This window comes from Nyctereutes procyonoides, unplaced genomic scaffold (genome assembly GCF_905146905.1).
Source record: "Nyctereutes procyonoides isolate TBG_1078 unplaced genomic scaffold, NYPRO_anot_genome, whole genome shotgun sequence".
In the NCBI taxonomy this organism is placed as follows: Eukaryota; Metazoa; Chordata; class Mammalia; order Carnivora; family Canidae; genus Nyctereutes; species Nyctereutes procyonoides.
The window spans coordinates 78,654,972-78,667,758 of NW_026575146.1; the positions used below are offsets into that span (position 1 = coordinate 78,654,972).

General features: G+C 48.7%; 1 protein-coding gene across 1 annotated transcript; it reads right to left on the reverse strand.

Moving 5' to 3' along the window:
- Positions 1-7,361: 7,361 nt before the first annotated feature.
- ERICH4 (glutamate rich 4) lies at positions 7,362-9,568 on the reverse strand. The gene is made up of 2 exons (XM_055311362.1): positions 9,330-9,568; positions 7,362-8,119 (listed from the first exon to the last, which is right to left on the reverse strand). Exons 1-2 carry the CDS (start codon positions 9,501-9,503, stop codon positions 7,877-7,879), a joined length of 417 nt encoding a protein of 138 aa, XP_055167337.1. The 5' UTR covers positions 9,504-9,568; the 3' UTR covers positions 7,362-7,876.
- Positions 9,569-12,787: the final 3,219 nt, after the last annotated feature.

The following is a 12,787-nucleotide window of genomic DNA, read 5'->3' on the forward strand; positions in this document are numbered from 1 at the left end:
AGAGCATGAAACACTTTCCTCAGGATGGTGGGCTCAGGCCCCAAGTAGAACTTATTAAAAAAAAAAAAAAAAAAAAAAAAAAACAGGGATCCCTGGGTGGCTCGGCAGTTTGGCGCCTGCCTTTGGCCCAGGGCATGATGCTGAGGTCCCGGGATGGAGTCCCGCATCGGGCTCCTGGCATGGAGCGTGCTTCTCCCTCTGCCTCTGCCTCTGCCTCTCTCTCTCTCTCTCTCTCAAATAAATAAATAAATAAATAAATAAATAAATAAATAAATAAATATTTTTTAAAGAGTTCTTAGGCTCAGTTGTTTAAGCATCTAAGTCATGAACTCAGCTCAGGTCTTGGTCTCAGGGTTGTGTGTTCGAGCCCCCTGTGGGGTGCTATGCTTACATGGAGCCTAATTTAAAATACTCTTTTAATACAAAAATAAAATAAATACGAATACTCATTAAAACTCAGCGGTTTAGCACCTGCCTTCAGCCCAGGGCATGATCCTGGAGTCCCAAGATCGAGTTCCACGTCTGGCTCCCTGCATGGAGTCTGCTTCTCCGTCTGCCTATGTCTCTGCCTCTGTGTGTGTGTGTGTGTGTATCATGAATAAATAAATAAAATCTTTAAAATAATAATAATAATAAATAAAATGAGGGGAGGGCTGGATGGCTCAGCAGTTGGGCATCTGCCTTTGGCTCACGGCATGATCCCAGTGTCCCAGGATCAAGTTCCACATTGGGCTTCCTGCATGGAGCCTGCTTCTCTCTGCCTATGTCTCTGCTCTCTCTCTCACTCTGTGTCTCTCATGAATAAATAAATAAAATGTATAAATAAATAAAATTAAAAATAAAAAAAAAAGAATGAGGACAGGAGATGATGAGGGCGACAACTTAGATGAGCAGGTTGGAAAATTCCTGAGTCTGGTGTTCTGTGTGGCCTTTGAAGCTCCCTTGTGTTTAAGAAAACCTTTGCCGGGGATCCCTGGGTGGCACAGCAGTTTAGCACCTGCCTTTGGCCCAGGGCGCGATCCTGGAGACCTGGGATCGAATCCCACGTCAGGCTCCCTGCATGGAGCCTGCTTCTCCCTCTGCCTGTGTCTCTGCCTCTCTCTCTCTCACTGTGTGCCTATCATAAATAAATAAAATTTTAAAAAAATTAAAAAAAAGAAAACCTTTGCCTTTTCTGAAGATATTACATGCCCTTCCTCCACTGTATGTTCTTGGCTCCTTTCCTATAAAATTTTATTTATTTATTTATTTATTTATTTGTTTGTTTGTTTATTTGTTTTAAAAGATTATTTATTTATTTATTCATGACAGACGGGGAGAGAGAGAGAGAGAGGCAAAGGGAGAAGCAGGCTCCAAGCAGGGAGCCCGACGTGGGACTCGATCCCGGGTCTCCAGGATCAGACCCCGGGCTGAAGGTGGCGCCAAACCGCTGGGCCATCGGGGCTGCCCTGTAAATTTCTTTTTAAGATTTTATTTATTTATTCATGAGAGAAACAGAGAGAAGCAGAGACACAGGCAGAGGGAGAAGCAGGCTCCCTGTGGGGAGCCCGATGCAAGACTCAATCCCAGGACTCTGGGATCGTGATCTGAGCCAAAGGCAGACGCTCAACCACCCGGGCGCCCCTTATGTACTATTTCAAATATAAAGCCAAATTTTCCCGGTGAGGACATGTTTCTCCCACCATCAGTTGCTTTGGTGTGAAAGTACTCAGATTCAGAAATGGTATATGAATTCAATGGGCTCAAATTAGGTCAATTGTAAAGACTTTTCACTCTCAAGAGCATGCACTGCCCTCCTGTTACAACCACCCGACAAAGTGTCAACAATTTTGGAGCAGTGGATCCAGGAGAGTGAGAGCTCCATCAGGAGCACCATGTACATTCAGTCAAATTGGATTAAAGGCTTGAATATAAGATCTGAAACCATGAAACTACCAGAAGAAAACACAAGCAGTAAGTTCCTTGGCATCAGACTTGGCAATGATTTTTTTGGATGGCAATGAAAGTCAAAATCACTAAGTGGAACCCCATCAAGCTGAAGAGCTTCTGCACAGCAAAGGAAACCATGAGGAAATGAAAAGGCAACCCACCAAGTGGGAGAGACATTTTAAATCATATGTCTGGTAAGGGATTAATATCCAAAATTTGGAATACCCAAAAATATAGAAAGAGGGGTGCCCAGAGTTGGGGGTGCCAGGGTGGCTCAGTTGGTTGAGCATCTGACTCTTGATTTCAGCTCAGGGTCATGATCTCAGCTTCCTGGGACTGAGCTCAGAGTTGAGCTCCGGACTGATTGTGGAGACAGTCTGCTTAGGATTCTCTCTCTCGGGATCCCTGGTGGCGCAGCGGTTTGGCGCCTGCCTTTGGCTCAGGGCGCGATCCTGGAGACCCGGGATCGAGTCCCATATCGGGCTCCCGGTGCATGGAGCCTGCTTATCCCTCTGCCTATGTCTCTGCCTCTGTCTCTCTCTCTCTATGACTATCATAAATAAATAAATTAAAAAAATTAAAAAAAAAAAAGGATTCTCTCTCTCTCTTCCTCTGCCCCTCCCCCTCACTCATGTGCACTCTCTTGCTCTCTCTCAAATAAATAAATAATCTAAAAAAAAAAACCCAGAGAAAGCAATATGGTGAGTTCTCCAAATATTAAAAATAGAACTATCATCTGATCTAAGAGTTCCACTTCTGGGTATATGACCAAAAGAAATGAAATCACCTCCTGAAAAACATACCTGCACCCCCAGGTTTACTGCGGCATCATTCGCAAAGGCCAGGAGACAGAAACATCCTAAAAGTCTGTTGAGGAATAAATGGGTAAAGAAAAGGTGGGATCTCATACAATGGTATATTATTCAGCCACAAAAAGGAAGAAACTCTTGCCTTTTGTGACAACATGGATGGACAACATGGATGAGGATATTGTGCTAAGAGCAGCCAGCGAGTCAAAGAGAGACAGATACTCTATGATCTTGCTTACAGGTGGAATCTGACAGAGAACTGTCGGGGGTTGCCTTGCCTGAGGGGCAGGGGGCAGTAGGGATGAGTAAAGGTGATCAAAAGATCAAATCTTCCAGATACATAAGTCCTAGAGGCATAATGCACAGCGTGGTGACTACTGTTAAGGATACTGCATTGCAGGGGCACCTGGGTGGCTCAGTGGTTGAGCGTCTGCCTTTGGCCCAGGGCATGATCCTGGAGTCCTGGGATCAAGTCCCACATCAGGCTCCCTGCATGGAGCCTGCTTCTCCCTCTGCCTGTGTCTCTGCCTCTCTGTCTGTGTCTCTCATGAATAAATAAATAAAATCTTTTTTTTTAAATGTGTATCTGTAAAGTACATCAGGGCTGGAGCACATTCCCTCTGTGAGCTGGGGAGACCGTGAAGGGGAAAGGGGTGGAGACAGAGACCTAAGAGGAGACAAACAAAAGAAAAAATGCCAAACTGCTGGTGGCGCTCAGGGCCCACGCTCCAGGCAACCCTGTGGTGGTGCTGCCCCCTGGTGGCTGCCCAGTGCGTTGCATGGATGGTGGCATCCTAGAGGAGACTGAGTCCATGTGGGTCACTCCTGGGGCAACCAGCTGCATAAATGGCAGGACCCAACGTAAAGTGAAAATGCAGGGCTCCTCGCTTAAAAATCGTTAATAATTTTAAGATGGCAAAAGCAGAGTGTTACACCTGGCCACAGGCCCTCCTGAGTGACTACGTGATGGCAGATTGCCAGCCCAGGAAGCCAGCCCTGCTTCACAGGGCATACGGATGTGTTCAGTCCCCCATGTGAATGCCACATCAGCTGAAGCCACAAACAAACTACGGAAATGGTGAGCCCTGGGAACCTGGGTGGCTCAGTGGTTGAGCGTCTGCCTTTGGCTCAGGGTGTGATCTCGGGGTCCTGGGGTCGAGTCCCACGTCAGGCTCCCTGCATGGAGCCTGCTTCTCCCTTTGCCTGTGTCTCTGCCTCTCTCTGTGTGTCTCTCATGAATAAATAAAATAAAATAAAATAAAATAAAATAAAATAAAATAAAATAAAATAAAATAAAATAAAATAAAATAAAATAAAATAGAAAGAAATGGTGAGCCCTGACTGTCTTTTAATCCCCAACGGGACAGTTTTGAGTTTCCTTTCTTTAGAAAAAAATTCACCTGGAATTTGCTCTGGCCAGATCAATGACCAAATTGGAGATGATCCTAACATCAAAAAAAAAAAAAAATCAATGCAACACGTTGACTATATAAAAATCTACAATTACCCTCAAAAAAGAGGCAGCAAAAATCATCCCCTAGCCTATCCTATCCCCACTGGAGGTGACATTGAGCAGCTCCTCACCGGGAAAGCCTGGGTCCTGTCCTTCCAGCAGATGCCAGGGTCCAGATGTAAGGGAGAGCCCTTTGCACAAAAAGTGCTTGTGTCTGAAGGCAGGAGGGATGACAGTGACTGTCCTTGTGCACGGTGGGCTTGGGCCAAGAACAAGAGTAGGATGGGGGGAGGGGAGGGGGCTGGGGATGTGACATCCACAGGCATTTCGGTGTCCCCTCAGGGCTCCACAGGATCTGAGGGACCAGGGAGATAATGATGAGGAGACAGATCTCCCCATTCCTATTGGGGGGATGGTTTTCTCGCCTTCGAGGGGGACAGGGCATTAGTCTCTTGCGGCTGCCATGACCAATGACCACATGCTTGGTCATTTGTGGCTTGAAACAAGAAAAAGCTTATCCTACAACAGTTCTGGAGGCCAGAAATCCAAAACCAAAGGATCAGCGGGACCACATTCACTCCAGAGACTCTGGGAGAGATTCTGTTCCTTCCCTCTTCCAGCTTCTGGGGGCCATCGGCATTCTTGGGCCAACCTTGGCCTCTGTCTTCATGTGGTCTTCTCCCCTGTGTGTCTTCTCCTCTTCCACTTCCCACTGGATTTAGGACTCGCACAGATAACCCAGGATGATGCACTCCCAGGGGGCCCCTCCCACCCTCCCATCTCCCTCTCAGGCCCCCCCCCCCATCTTTTCCTTCCTAAAAGCAACCCAGCCCCAGTAGCACTGGAGCCACAGCCTCAGCCCTCGTGACTCCCACTCTGGACAGAGCTGCCCAGAGACCCCAGACCACCCCCAGCTTCCTCCCAGAGCGTCTCAGGAGAGAGAGGGGCTCTGCTCATTTGCACCCTCTTGGGGTGTCTTTCTCCTTCCCTGGGAGCTGGGGTCTGACTGCCAACACTCTCCCTACCCCCACAGCAGATTTCCCAGCCGCTGTAGACCTGGCTAAGGTTGGAAAGGGAGGACCGGTTTGGGGATGGATCCTGGGCCCCTTAAGTCCCCTGCACGTCTGCCCACCCCCAGTCTTGAAGGACCCCACTGGACAAAGAGCAGCAGGTTGTTTTTAAGGAGGAAGTAGGCAGGGGCAGGGGTTCAGCACCTCTTCCGCCAGCATCTCCTTTCTCTGGGAACATCCTCGTTCCCAACTAGAAAGTGTTCTGATGAAGAATTGCAAAAATGTAAGCACTTGTTTGTCTTCACCGGGAAATAATGATTTTGTGAATGTCCACACGCCTCCCCTGAAGAGATGTCTCTCCTCCGGCAGGAGCCCTCCACCTGCTGACTCAGGGCCTCTTTCCTGCAAATTTAAGGGCCGGAATAGTTACGTGTGGGCTTCTCCTCCACCGCCATCCACAGGTATCTGCCTGCCTCCTGCAGGGGAAGCTCTGACACATTTGCAACAAAGCTGGGAACTTCGAGAAACCCTCCCTGTGCATCTGCTCACTCACACCCACATCTCGTTTGCAAACGTCTAAATAGTGCTATGCGGTAGAGATACAACAGGAGATTCGTACATAATTTTACATTTTCTAGCAGTCGTATTTCAAAATGTAATAAGCAGGGGCACCCGGGCGGCTCAGTGGTTGAGCTTCTGCCTTTGGCTCAAGCTGCAACCCCGGGGGATCCTGGGATCGAGTCCCACATCGGGCTCCCTACATGGAGCCTGCTTCTCCCTCTGCCTGTGTCTCTGCCTCTCTGTGTCTCTCATGAATTAATAAATAAAAATCTTTTTAAAAAAATCAAACAGGGAAGGGTGTCTGGATGGCTCAGTGGGTTAAGCATCTGATTCTTGATTTCAGCTCAGCTCATGATCTCAGGGTCCTGGGGTCGGCCCCGTGTGGGGCTCCCTGCTCTGTGGGGAGTCTGCTTTCCCTCTCCTTCTCCCCCTCCCCCTGCTCACACTCTCTCTCTCTTAAATACTTTTTTCTCTTTAAAAAATATTATTGGGATCCCTGGGTGGCGCAGCGGTTTAGCGCCAGCCTTTGGCCCGGGGCGCGATCCTGGAGGCCCGGGATCGAATCCCACATCGGGCTCCCGGTGCATGGAGCCTGCTTCTCCCTCTGCCTCTCTCTCTCTCTCTCTCTCTCTCTGACTATCATAAATAAATAAAAATTTTAAAAAAAATATTATTAAAAGTCAATTAATTATCATATAATGTATTATAGGTATCAGAGGCAGAGGTCAGGGACTCATCACGCTTACATAACACCCAGTGCTCATTACATCACGTGCCCTCCTTAATGCCCATCACCCAGTTACCCCATGCCCCCACCCACATCCCCTCCAGTGACCCACAGTTAGTTATGATTAAGTCTCTTATGGTTTGTCTCCCACTCTGGTTTCATCTTATTTTATAAAAAAAATAAATCTTAAAAATAAAATCAACATGGGGACGCCTGGGTGGCTCAGTGGTTGACAGGCTCCCTGTGGGGAGCCTGCTTCTCTCTCTTCCTATGTCTCTGCCTCTCTCTGTGTCTCTCATGAATAAATAAATAACTTAATTAATAAAATAAAATAAAATCAATGTGGAATTCCCATATGATCCAACAATTCCAGTTCTGGACACATACCCCATAGAATTGAAAGCAGGGACTTGAACAGATATTCATATATCCTCTTTCATAGGAAAGTTATTCACTGTCGCTAAAAGGTGGAAACAACCCAAGAGCCCATGGACAGAAAAATGGATTAACAAAAATGTGGTGTGTTTCTATTGAGGAATATTATTCAGCCACAAAAGGGAAGGAGATGTTGCCTCTCTGCAACACAAATGAAGCTTGAGGACATCAAGCTAAGTGAAATAAGCCAGACTCAAAAAAACAAATACTGTGTGATCCCACTGCTATGAGGTTCCTAGAGTGGACAAGAAAGTAGGATGTTGGTTGCCAAGGGCTGGGGAGTTGTTTAATGGGTCCAGTCTCAGGGTTATAAGACAAAGAGTTCTGCAGATGGACAGTGGTGATGGTTGTACAACAACGTGGATGGATTTACTATCACTGAGCTGTACACTTAAAAAGGCTAAAATGGTAAATTTTATTATATACATGTTGCCACATTAAAAAAAATTGTTCAATACCTGGGTGAAATTCGTTTTAGTAATATTTTTATTTATCTCATTATGCGGAAAATATCATTTCAACAAATTCTTTGGATTATTGAAATGTTTTATATTCTTTTCATCATACTAAGCCCTTGCACGCCTCAGTTCAGACTAGCCTCATTTCAAGGGCCCAGTGGCCACCGTATTGGATCACCGTATTGGATCACTGGCAAGTATCTCCCATCCTATTTGCAAAGACCCACATGTCCCCAGCAACACGCCGGCAGTTTACCTGCAAATACACCTGTGGGGGGTTTCTCGGCAAACCTCCCACATCAGCTGCAAACACCCACAGCTCACAGGCCAGCTCCTTGGTCTAGATGCAGAAATCTCCAGAGAAGGCATTTGCTCAAGAACGGGCATGTTGATTTCCAATCCAGGTAGGGAGGTTGATTTGACCTGCAAATACCCCCTCCTTTGCATATATTTGCATCTCATTCTTGCGGCTCTCAGAAGCACCGGGCAGGGCCTCAGATCGTCATCTCGAAGTCTGGGAGCTGGTAGCTCAGAGCTGAGCAGGAGGCCCCCAGGTGTCCCTCCTTCCGCTTCCCTTCAGCCTCCTCCTCCTCCTCCTCCTCCTCCTCCTCCTCCTCGATGAGGCTCTCCTCGTCCTCTTCCAGGAAGGTGACCAGTTCCTCCCGCAGCGCCCCCATCTCCAGCCCCAGACTGCAAAGCTGACCCAGCAGCTGGATGTCCACCTGGCGAAGGTGTCCCTGCCAATGGGAAGGGGGAGTCATGGGCATCCAACCCCAGAGGGCGGGTGGGGGGTGGGTGCGGGGTCAGCGTGCCCCCCCCCAACCCCCAAACCTGCTCAGAGTCCTGGCAAAGATTCTTTGCTTGACCGAACTTTAGCCCAACTCCTAAACCTTCTCCTGGGCCCATCTGTGCACTTCCTTGTAAAATCCGGTTTTAATCTCCCATCGTCCACATCTGATCACTCCCAGTACCTGATCTGGTTCCTCATCTCCCATCCCCCACCCAGGTCGCATCTCCAATCTCCCTGACCTGCCTCCAGCAAGTTATGCCAGAGGATGCCCGCTTCCCCCTGAGGCTTTGGCTTCAGATTTCCCACCTGACCCCCACCTTCTCCTTCCCTAGAAATCCCCACTTGCCCCTGCTGTGCTCAGAGCCAAATCCTTCTCTCTGTGCCCCACCCCCACCCCCTCCACCGTCTTTAATGGGGGCCACAGGCCAGCCTCTCTTTAACAATCAGGGCCTGTTGGGGCACCTGGGTGACTCAGGGGTTAAGCATCTGCCTGTGACTCAGGTCATGACCCCGGGGTCCTGGGATGAGTCCCACATTGGGCTCCCTTCAGGGACCTGCTTCTCCCTCTGCCTGTGTCTCTGCCTCTCTCTGTGTCTCTCATGAATAAATAGATAAAATTTAAATAAATTAGATAGATGATAGATAGATAGATAGATAGATAGATAGATAGATAGATAGATAGATAGATAGACGGATAGATAATACCAGGGCTTGCAGCACATGGCGAGGTCCTCACTGTGCTCTGGACCCTGCCTGCCGGCCAGCCGGCTTCTCCCAGGTTCTCTGGGCCTCAGCCTCTGTCTCTCCATTTCATCCTGTGTCTCTGTGCCTCCCCCATTGTCTCTCTCTCTCTCTGCTCTCTCCCCACTGTTGTTTGTCTCTGTCTCTGTCTCAGATTCAATGAGTCTCAATGTCTGCCTTCTATGTCTCTCCCTTTCTGGGTCTCACTGTCCCTGTCTCTCTCTACTCTTGTCTCTCTCTCTTTGGATCTCTGTCTCTGTTTCTCTCTGCTTGTTTCTCCATTCTTGTCTCTCAATCTCTGTCCTTCCATCTCTGGCCCCCTACAACTTCATTGTTGCCCTTCAATCACCAAGTATCGCTCCCTGCCCCCATCTGTGCCCCATCTCTTGCATCTCCAAACCCCTCACTTCACTCACCAGCTCCTCCCAGAGCCACAGCAGACCCTCCCTGGCGCCTGCAGTGTCTGCCCCTGGAGATGTGAGGGTCTGGCCAGCTCTCCCCACTGCGGGGGGCTCCCTCAGGGCCTGGGGAGGCAGGCCCAGCCCAGGGGGCACCAGTCCTGCCTGATTCAGTTGCCTCCACAGCTCCATAGTCTCTGTGCAGTGGCAGCCAGGATCACCAAGTGGCAAGGTCCAGACTGACCCGGTCTCCTGAGGAGCCAGCAAGGCAACGGGGGAGCAAAGGGCATGAAGGGGTGCCTGGGTCAGCATTTCAAAGTCCAAGTTCTGGTGTGCACTCATGGCCTCGTGAGGATTTTCTTCCTTCTAAAGTCTAACCTCAACTCTGCCCATAAGTGTCCAGCCACAGCAACTCCCACCCCTCCTGACCCCAACTCAAACCTAACCCATCGTGAGTGCTGGGTGTCTGTGGAAGCCTGGCCTCCTTTATCCCCCTCTTCTGGGCCCCTCCCACCGCTCCTCCTCACTCTTTGGCTTGCCCCAGTTTGGACCTTGTCTTCTCCACTTGGGCCACCCTAGAACATCCTGATTAGTGGGCCCGAGGAACCCCAATCCCTCAGCTGTGGCACCTCGGTGTCCAGGCTGATGAAGTTTTGGAATATAAGTGAGGTTTGGTGGGGTGAGGTCCAGAGCCAATGACCAAGAAAGAATTCTTGAGATGTCTTTGGTGCAAAATGGTAGTTTTATTAAAGCACGGGGACAGGACCCGTGGGCAGGAAGAGCTGCTGCCCCCGGCCTGGGAGGGGTGACTGATTATATATCCGGGAGTCTGGAGGGGTTTGAGGATAGCACACTCTCTAAGGAATTTCGGTTAGCAAGGTTTCCAGGACCTTGAGGGGGTAGCTATTGTTGGGAAAAGGGCACTTATTACCGTCTAATAAAGCCTGAGTCATGAGACCCTTCAGATGTACGTCGGTGGGCCATGTGCTTGGGGGGATGATTGCCAACATGTATCTTGGGACGTAGAGATAAAGGAAATTTCTATAGGAATTTGTTTTTTTTTTTTAAGACTTTTTTTTTTAATTTTTATTTATGTTTTATTTTATGATAGTCACAGAGAGAGAGAGAGAGGCAGAGACATAGGCAGAGAGAGAAGCAGGCTCCATGCACTGGAAGCCCGACGTGGGATTCGATCCCGGGTCTCCAGGATCGCGCCCTGGGCCAAAGGCAGATGCCAAACCGCTGTTCCACCCAGGGATCCCTCTATAGGAATTTGTATACGTGAAAGTAGACTCACAGGATCCTAGGGGTCGGGCTTAGATTGCCTTTTGCCCTTAGAGTATGAACATCGAGGCAGTTGAGTCGTTCAGGACTGTCCCTCTGCCTGTTTCAAGGAGTTGTCAGTGTGCCACCCCGGGCTTGTGCTTTGTCCTCAGCTAGCCCTGTGCTCCCCCATCAAGGCTAGCAGTGCACAGCTGAGCAGCCAGTTCTGCTGACCCTGGACCTGCCCACAGATACCATCACTGTCAGCGCCAGCCCTGCCATGGGCTTCCAGAAGCTGCTGCCACCACAGTCCTTGGCTCATTGTCCCTTCCTTGTATCACTCTTGCACCTACCGTCACATCTCCTACTGACTGATCCTGCACCTTGATCTAACTGGGACTCTTGTCATTGCTTTGGGCCCATCCTGATCACCCAGGATAATCTCCCCATCTCCTGATTCTTAACTTGATTGCATCTTCCTTTTACCATATAAAGTAACAGATTCACAAGTTCCAGGGATTAGGGCATAAAATTTTTTTGGGGGGTGCGGGGGGACAATATTCAGTCCACCACACCTGCTTTTCAGATCTGTCACTTTCCCAGTCTCTCCATCTCTCCATCTCCCTAAGTGGCATCTCTACCCTTTTAGTTCTGGAGCTATTGGCTCAACCTTCAAAACAGACTCCTAATCTGAGCATATCTCACCACTTCCTAGTGCCGAATCCCTGCTCCTGTCTCCAATCATCTCTTGCCTGGACTTCTACAGTTGCCTCTTTGCCAGCCCCCACGCCCACTCTTCACACCTAAGGTCTGTTTTCACCTAACAGGATGATCTTTAAAAAACATAAATCACCCCGATGTTTCTAGCAGCAATGTCCACAATAGTCAAACTGTGGAGGGAGCCTCGGTGTCCATCGAAAGATGAATGGATAAAGAAGATGTGGTCTATGTATACAATGGAATATTCCTCAGCCATTAGAAACGACACATACCATTTGCTTCGACGTGGATGGAACTGGAGGGTATTATGCTGAGTGAAATAAGTCAATCGGAGAAGGACAAACATTATATGGTCTCATTCATTTGGGGAATATAAAAAATAGTGAAAGGGGGGATCCCTGGGTGGTGCAGCGGTTTGGCGCCTGCCTTTGGCCCAGGGCACAATCCTGGAGACCCAGGATCGAATCCCACGTCGGGCTCCCGGTGCATGGAGCCTGCTTCTCCCTCTGCCTATGTCTCTGCGCCCCTCTCTCTCTCTCTCTCTGTGACTATCATAAATAAAAAAAACAAAAAAACAAAAAAAAAACAACTAAAACTTATAAAAAAATAGTGAAAGGGAATAAAGGGGAAAGGAGAGAAAATAAGTGGGAAATAGAGAGGGAGACAGAACATGAGAGACTCCTAACTCTGGGAAATAAACAAGGGGTGATGGAAAGGGAGGTGGGCGGGGGGTTGGGGTGACTGGGTGACGGGCACTGAGGGGGGCACTTGATGGGATGAGCACTGGGTGTTATGCTATATGTTGGCAAATTGAACTCCAATAAAAAGAAATTTTTTTAAAAAGAAAAAAAGCATAAATCGGGGCGTCTGGGTGGCTCAAATGGTTAATCATATGACTCTTGATTTTGGCTCAGGTCATAGTTTCAGGGTTGTGGAATCAAGCCCCATGTTGAGCCCTGTGCTCAGCTCAGAACCTGCTTATCCCTCTCCCTCTGCTCCTCACCTCACTCACTCCCTCTCTATCCCTAAAAATTTTTAAATCTTTAAAAAAATTTTTTTAAAGCAAAAAACATAAGTCAGATCATGATATGTCCCTGAGAATACAAACACAGTCAGCTTCCTGCCCACCTCTCTAACCTGGTCTTCTACTTCTGTCAGCTGGTTCCCCACCCCTGGGCCTTTGCACTGGCTGTTACCTGTCTGCCAGGAACAGCTTTCCCCCAGATCGTTGAACAGCTGTTTCCTTCTCATCCTTCACCTCCACTTAAATATCACCTCTTCAGAGGGACCTTTGCCAATGCCCTTACCCGCTAATCACTGCCTATTATACTGCTTGTTCTTTTTTTTTAATTGTTTGTTTTTATGATAGTCACAGAGAGAAAGAGAGAGAGAGAGAGAGAGAGAGAGATGCAGAGACATAGGCAGAGGGAGAAGCAGGCTCCACGCACCGGGAGCCCGACGTGGGACTCCATCCCGGGTCTCCAGGATCGCGC

Excerpts from the sequence above, each read along its gene's own strand:
- ERICH4 (XM_055311362.1), bottom strand. The coding sequence starts at position 9,503 with ATGGAGCTGTGGAGGCAACTGAATCAGGCAGGACTGGTGCCCCCTGGG. Across the intron at positions 8,120-9,329 it reads TGTGGCTCTGGGAGGAGCTG|GGACACCTTCGCCAGGTGGA; the intron begins GTGAGTGAAGTG and ends TCCCATTGGCAG.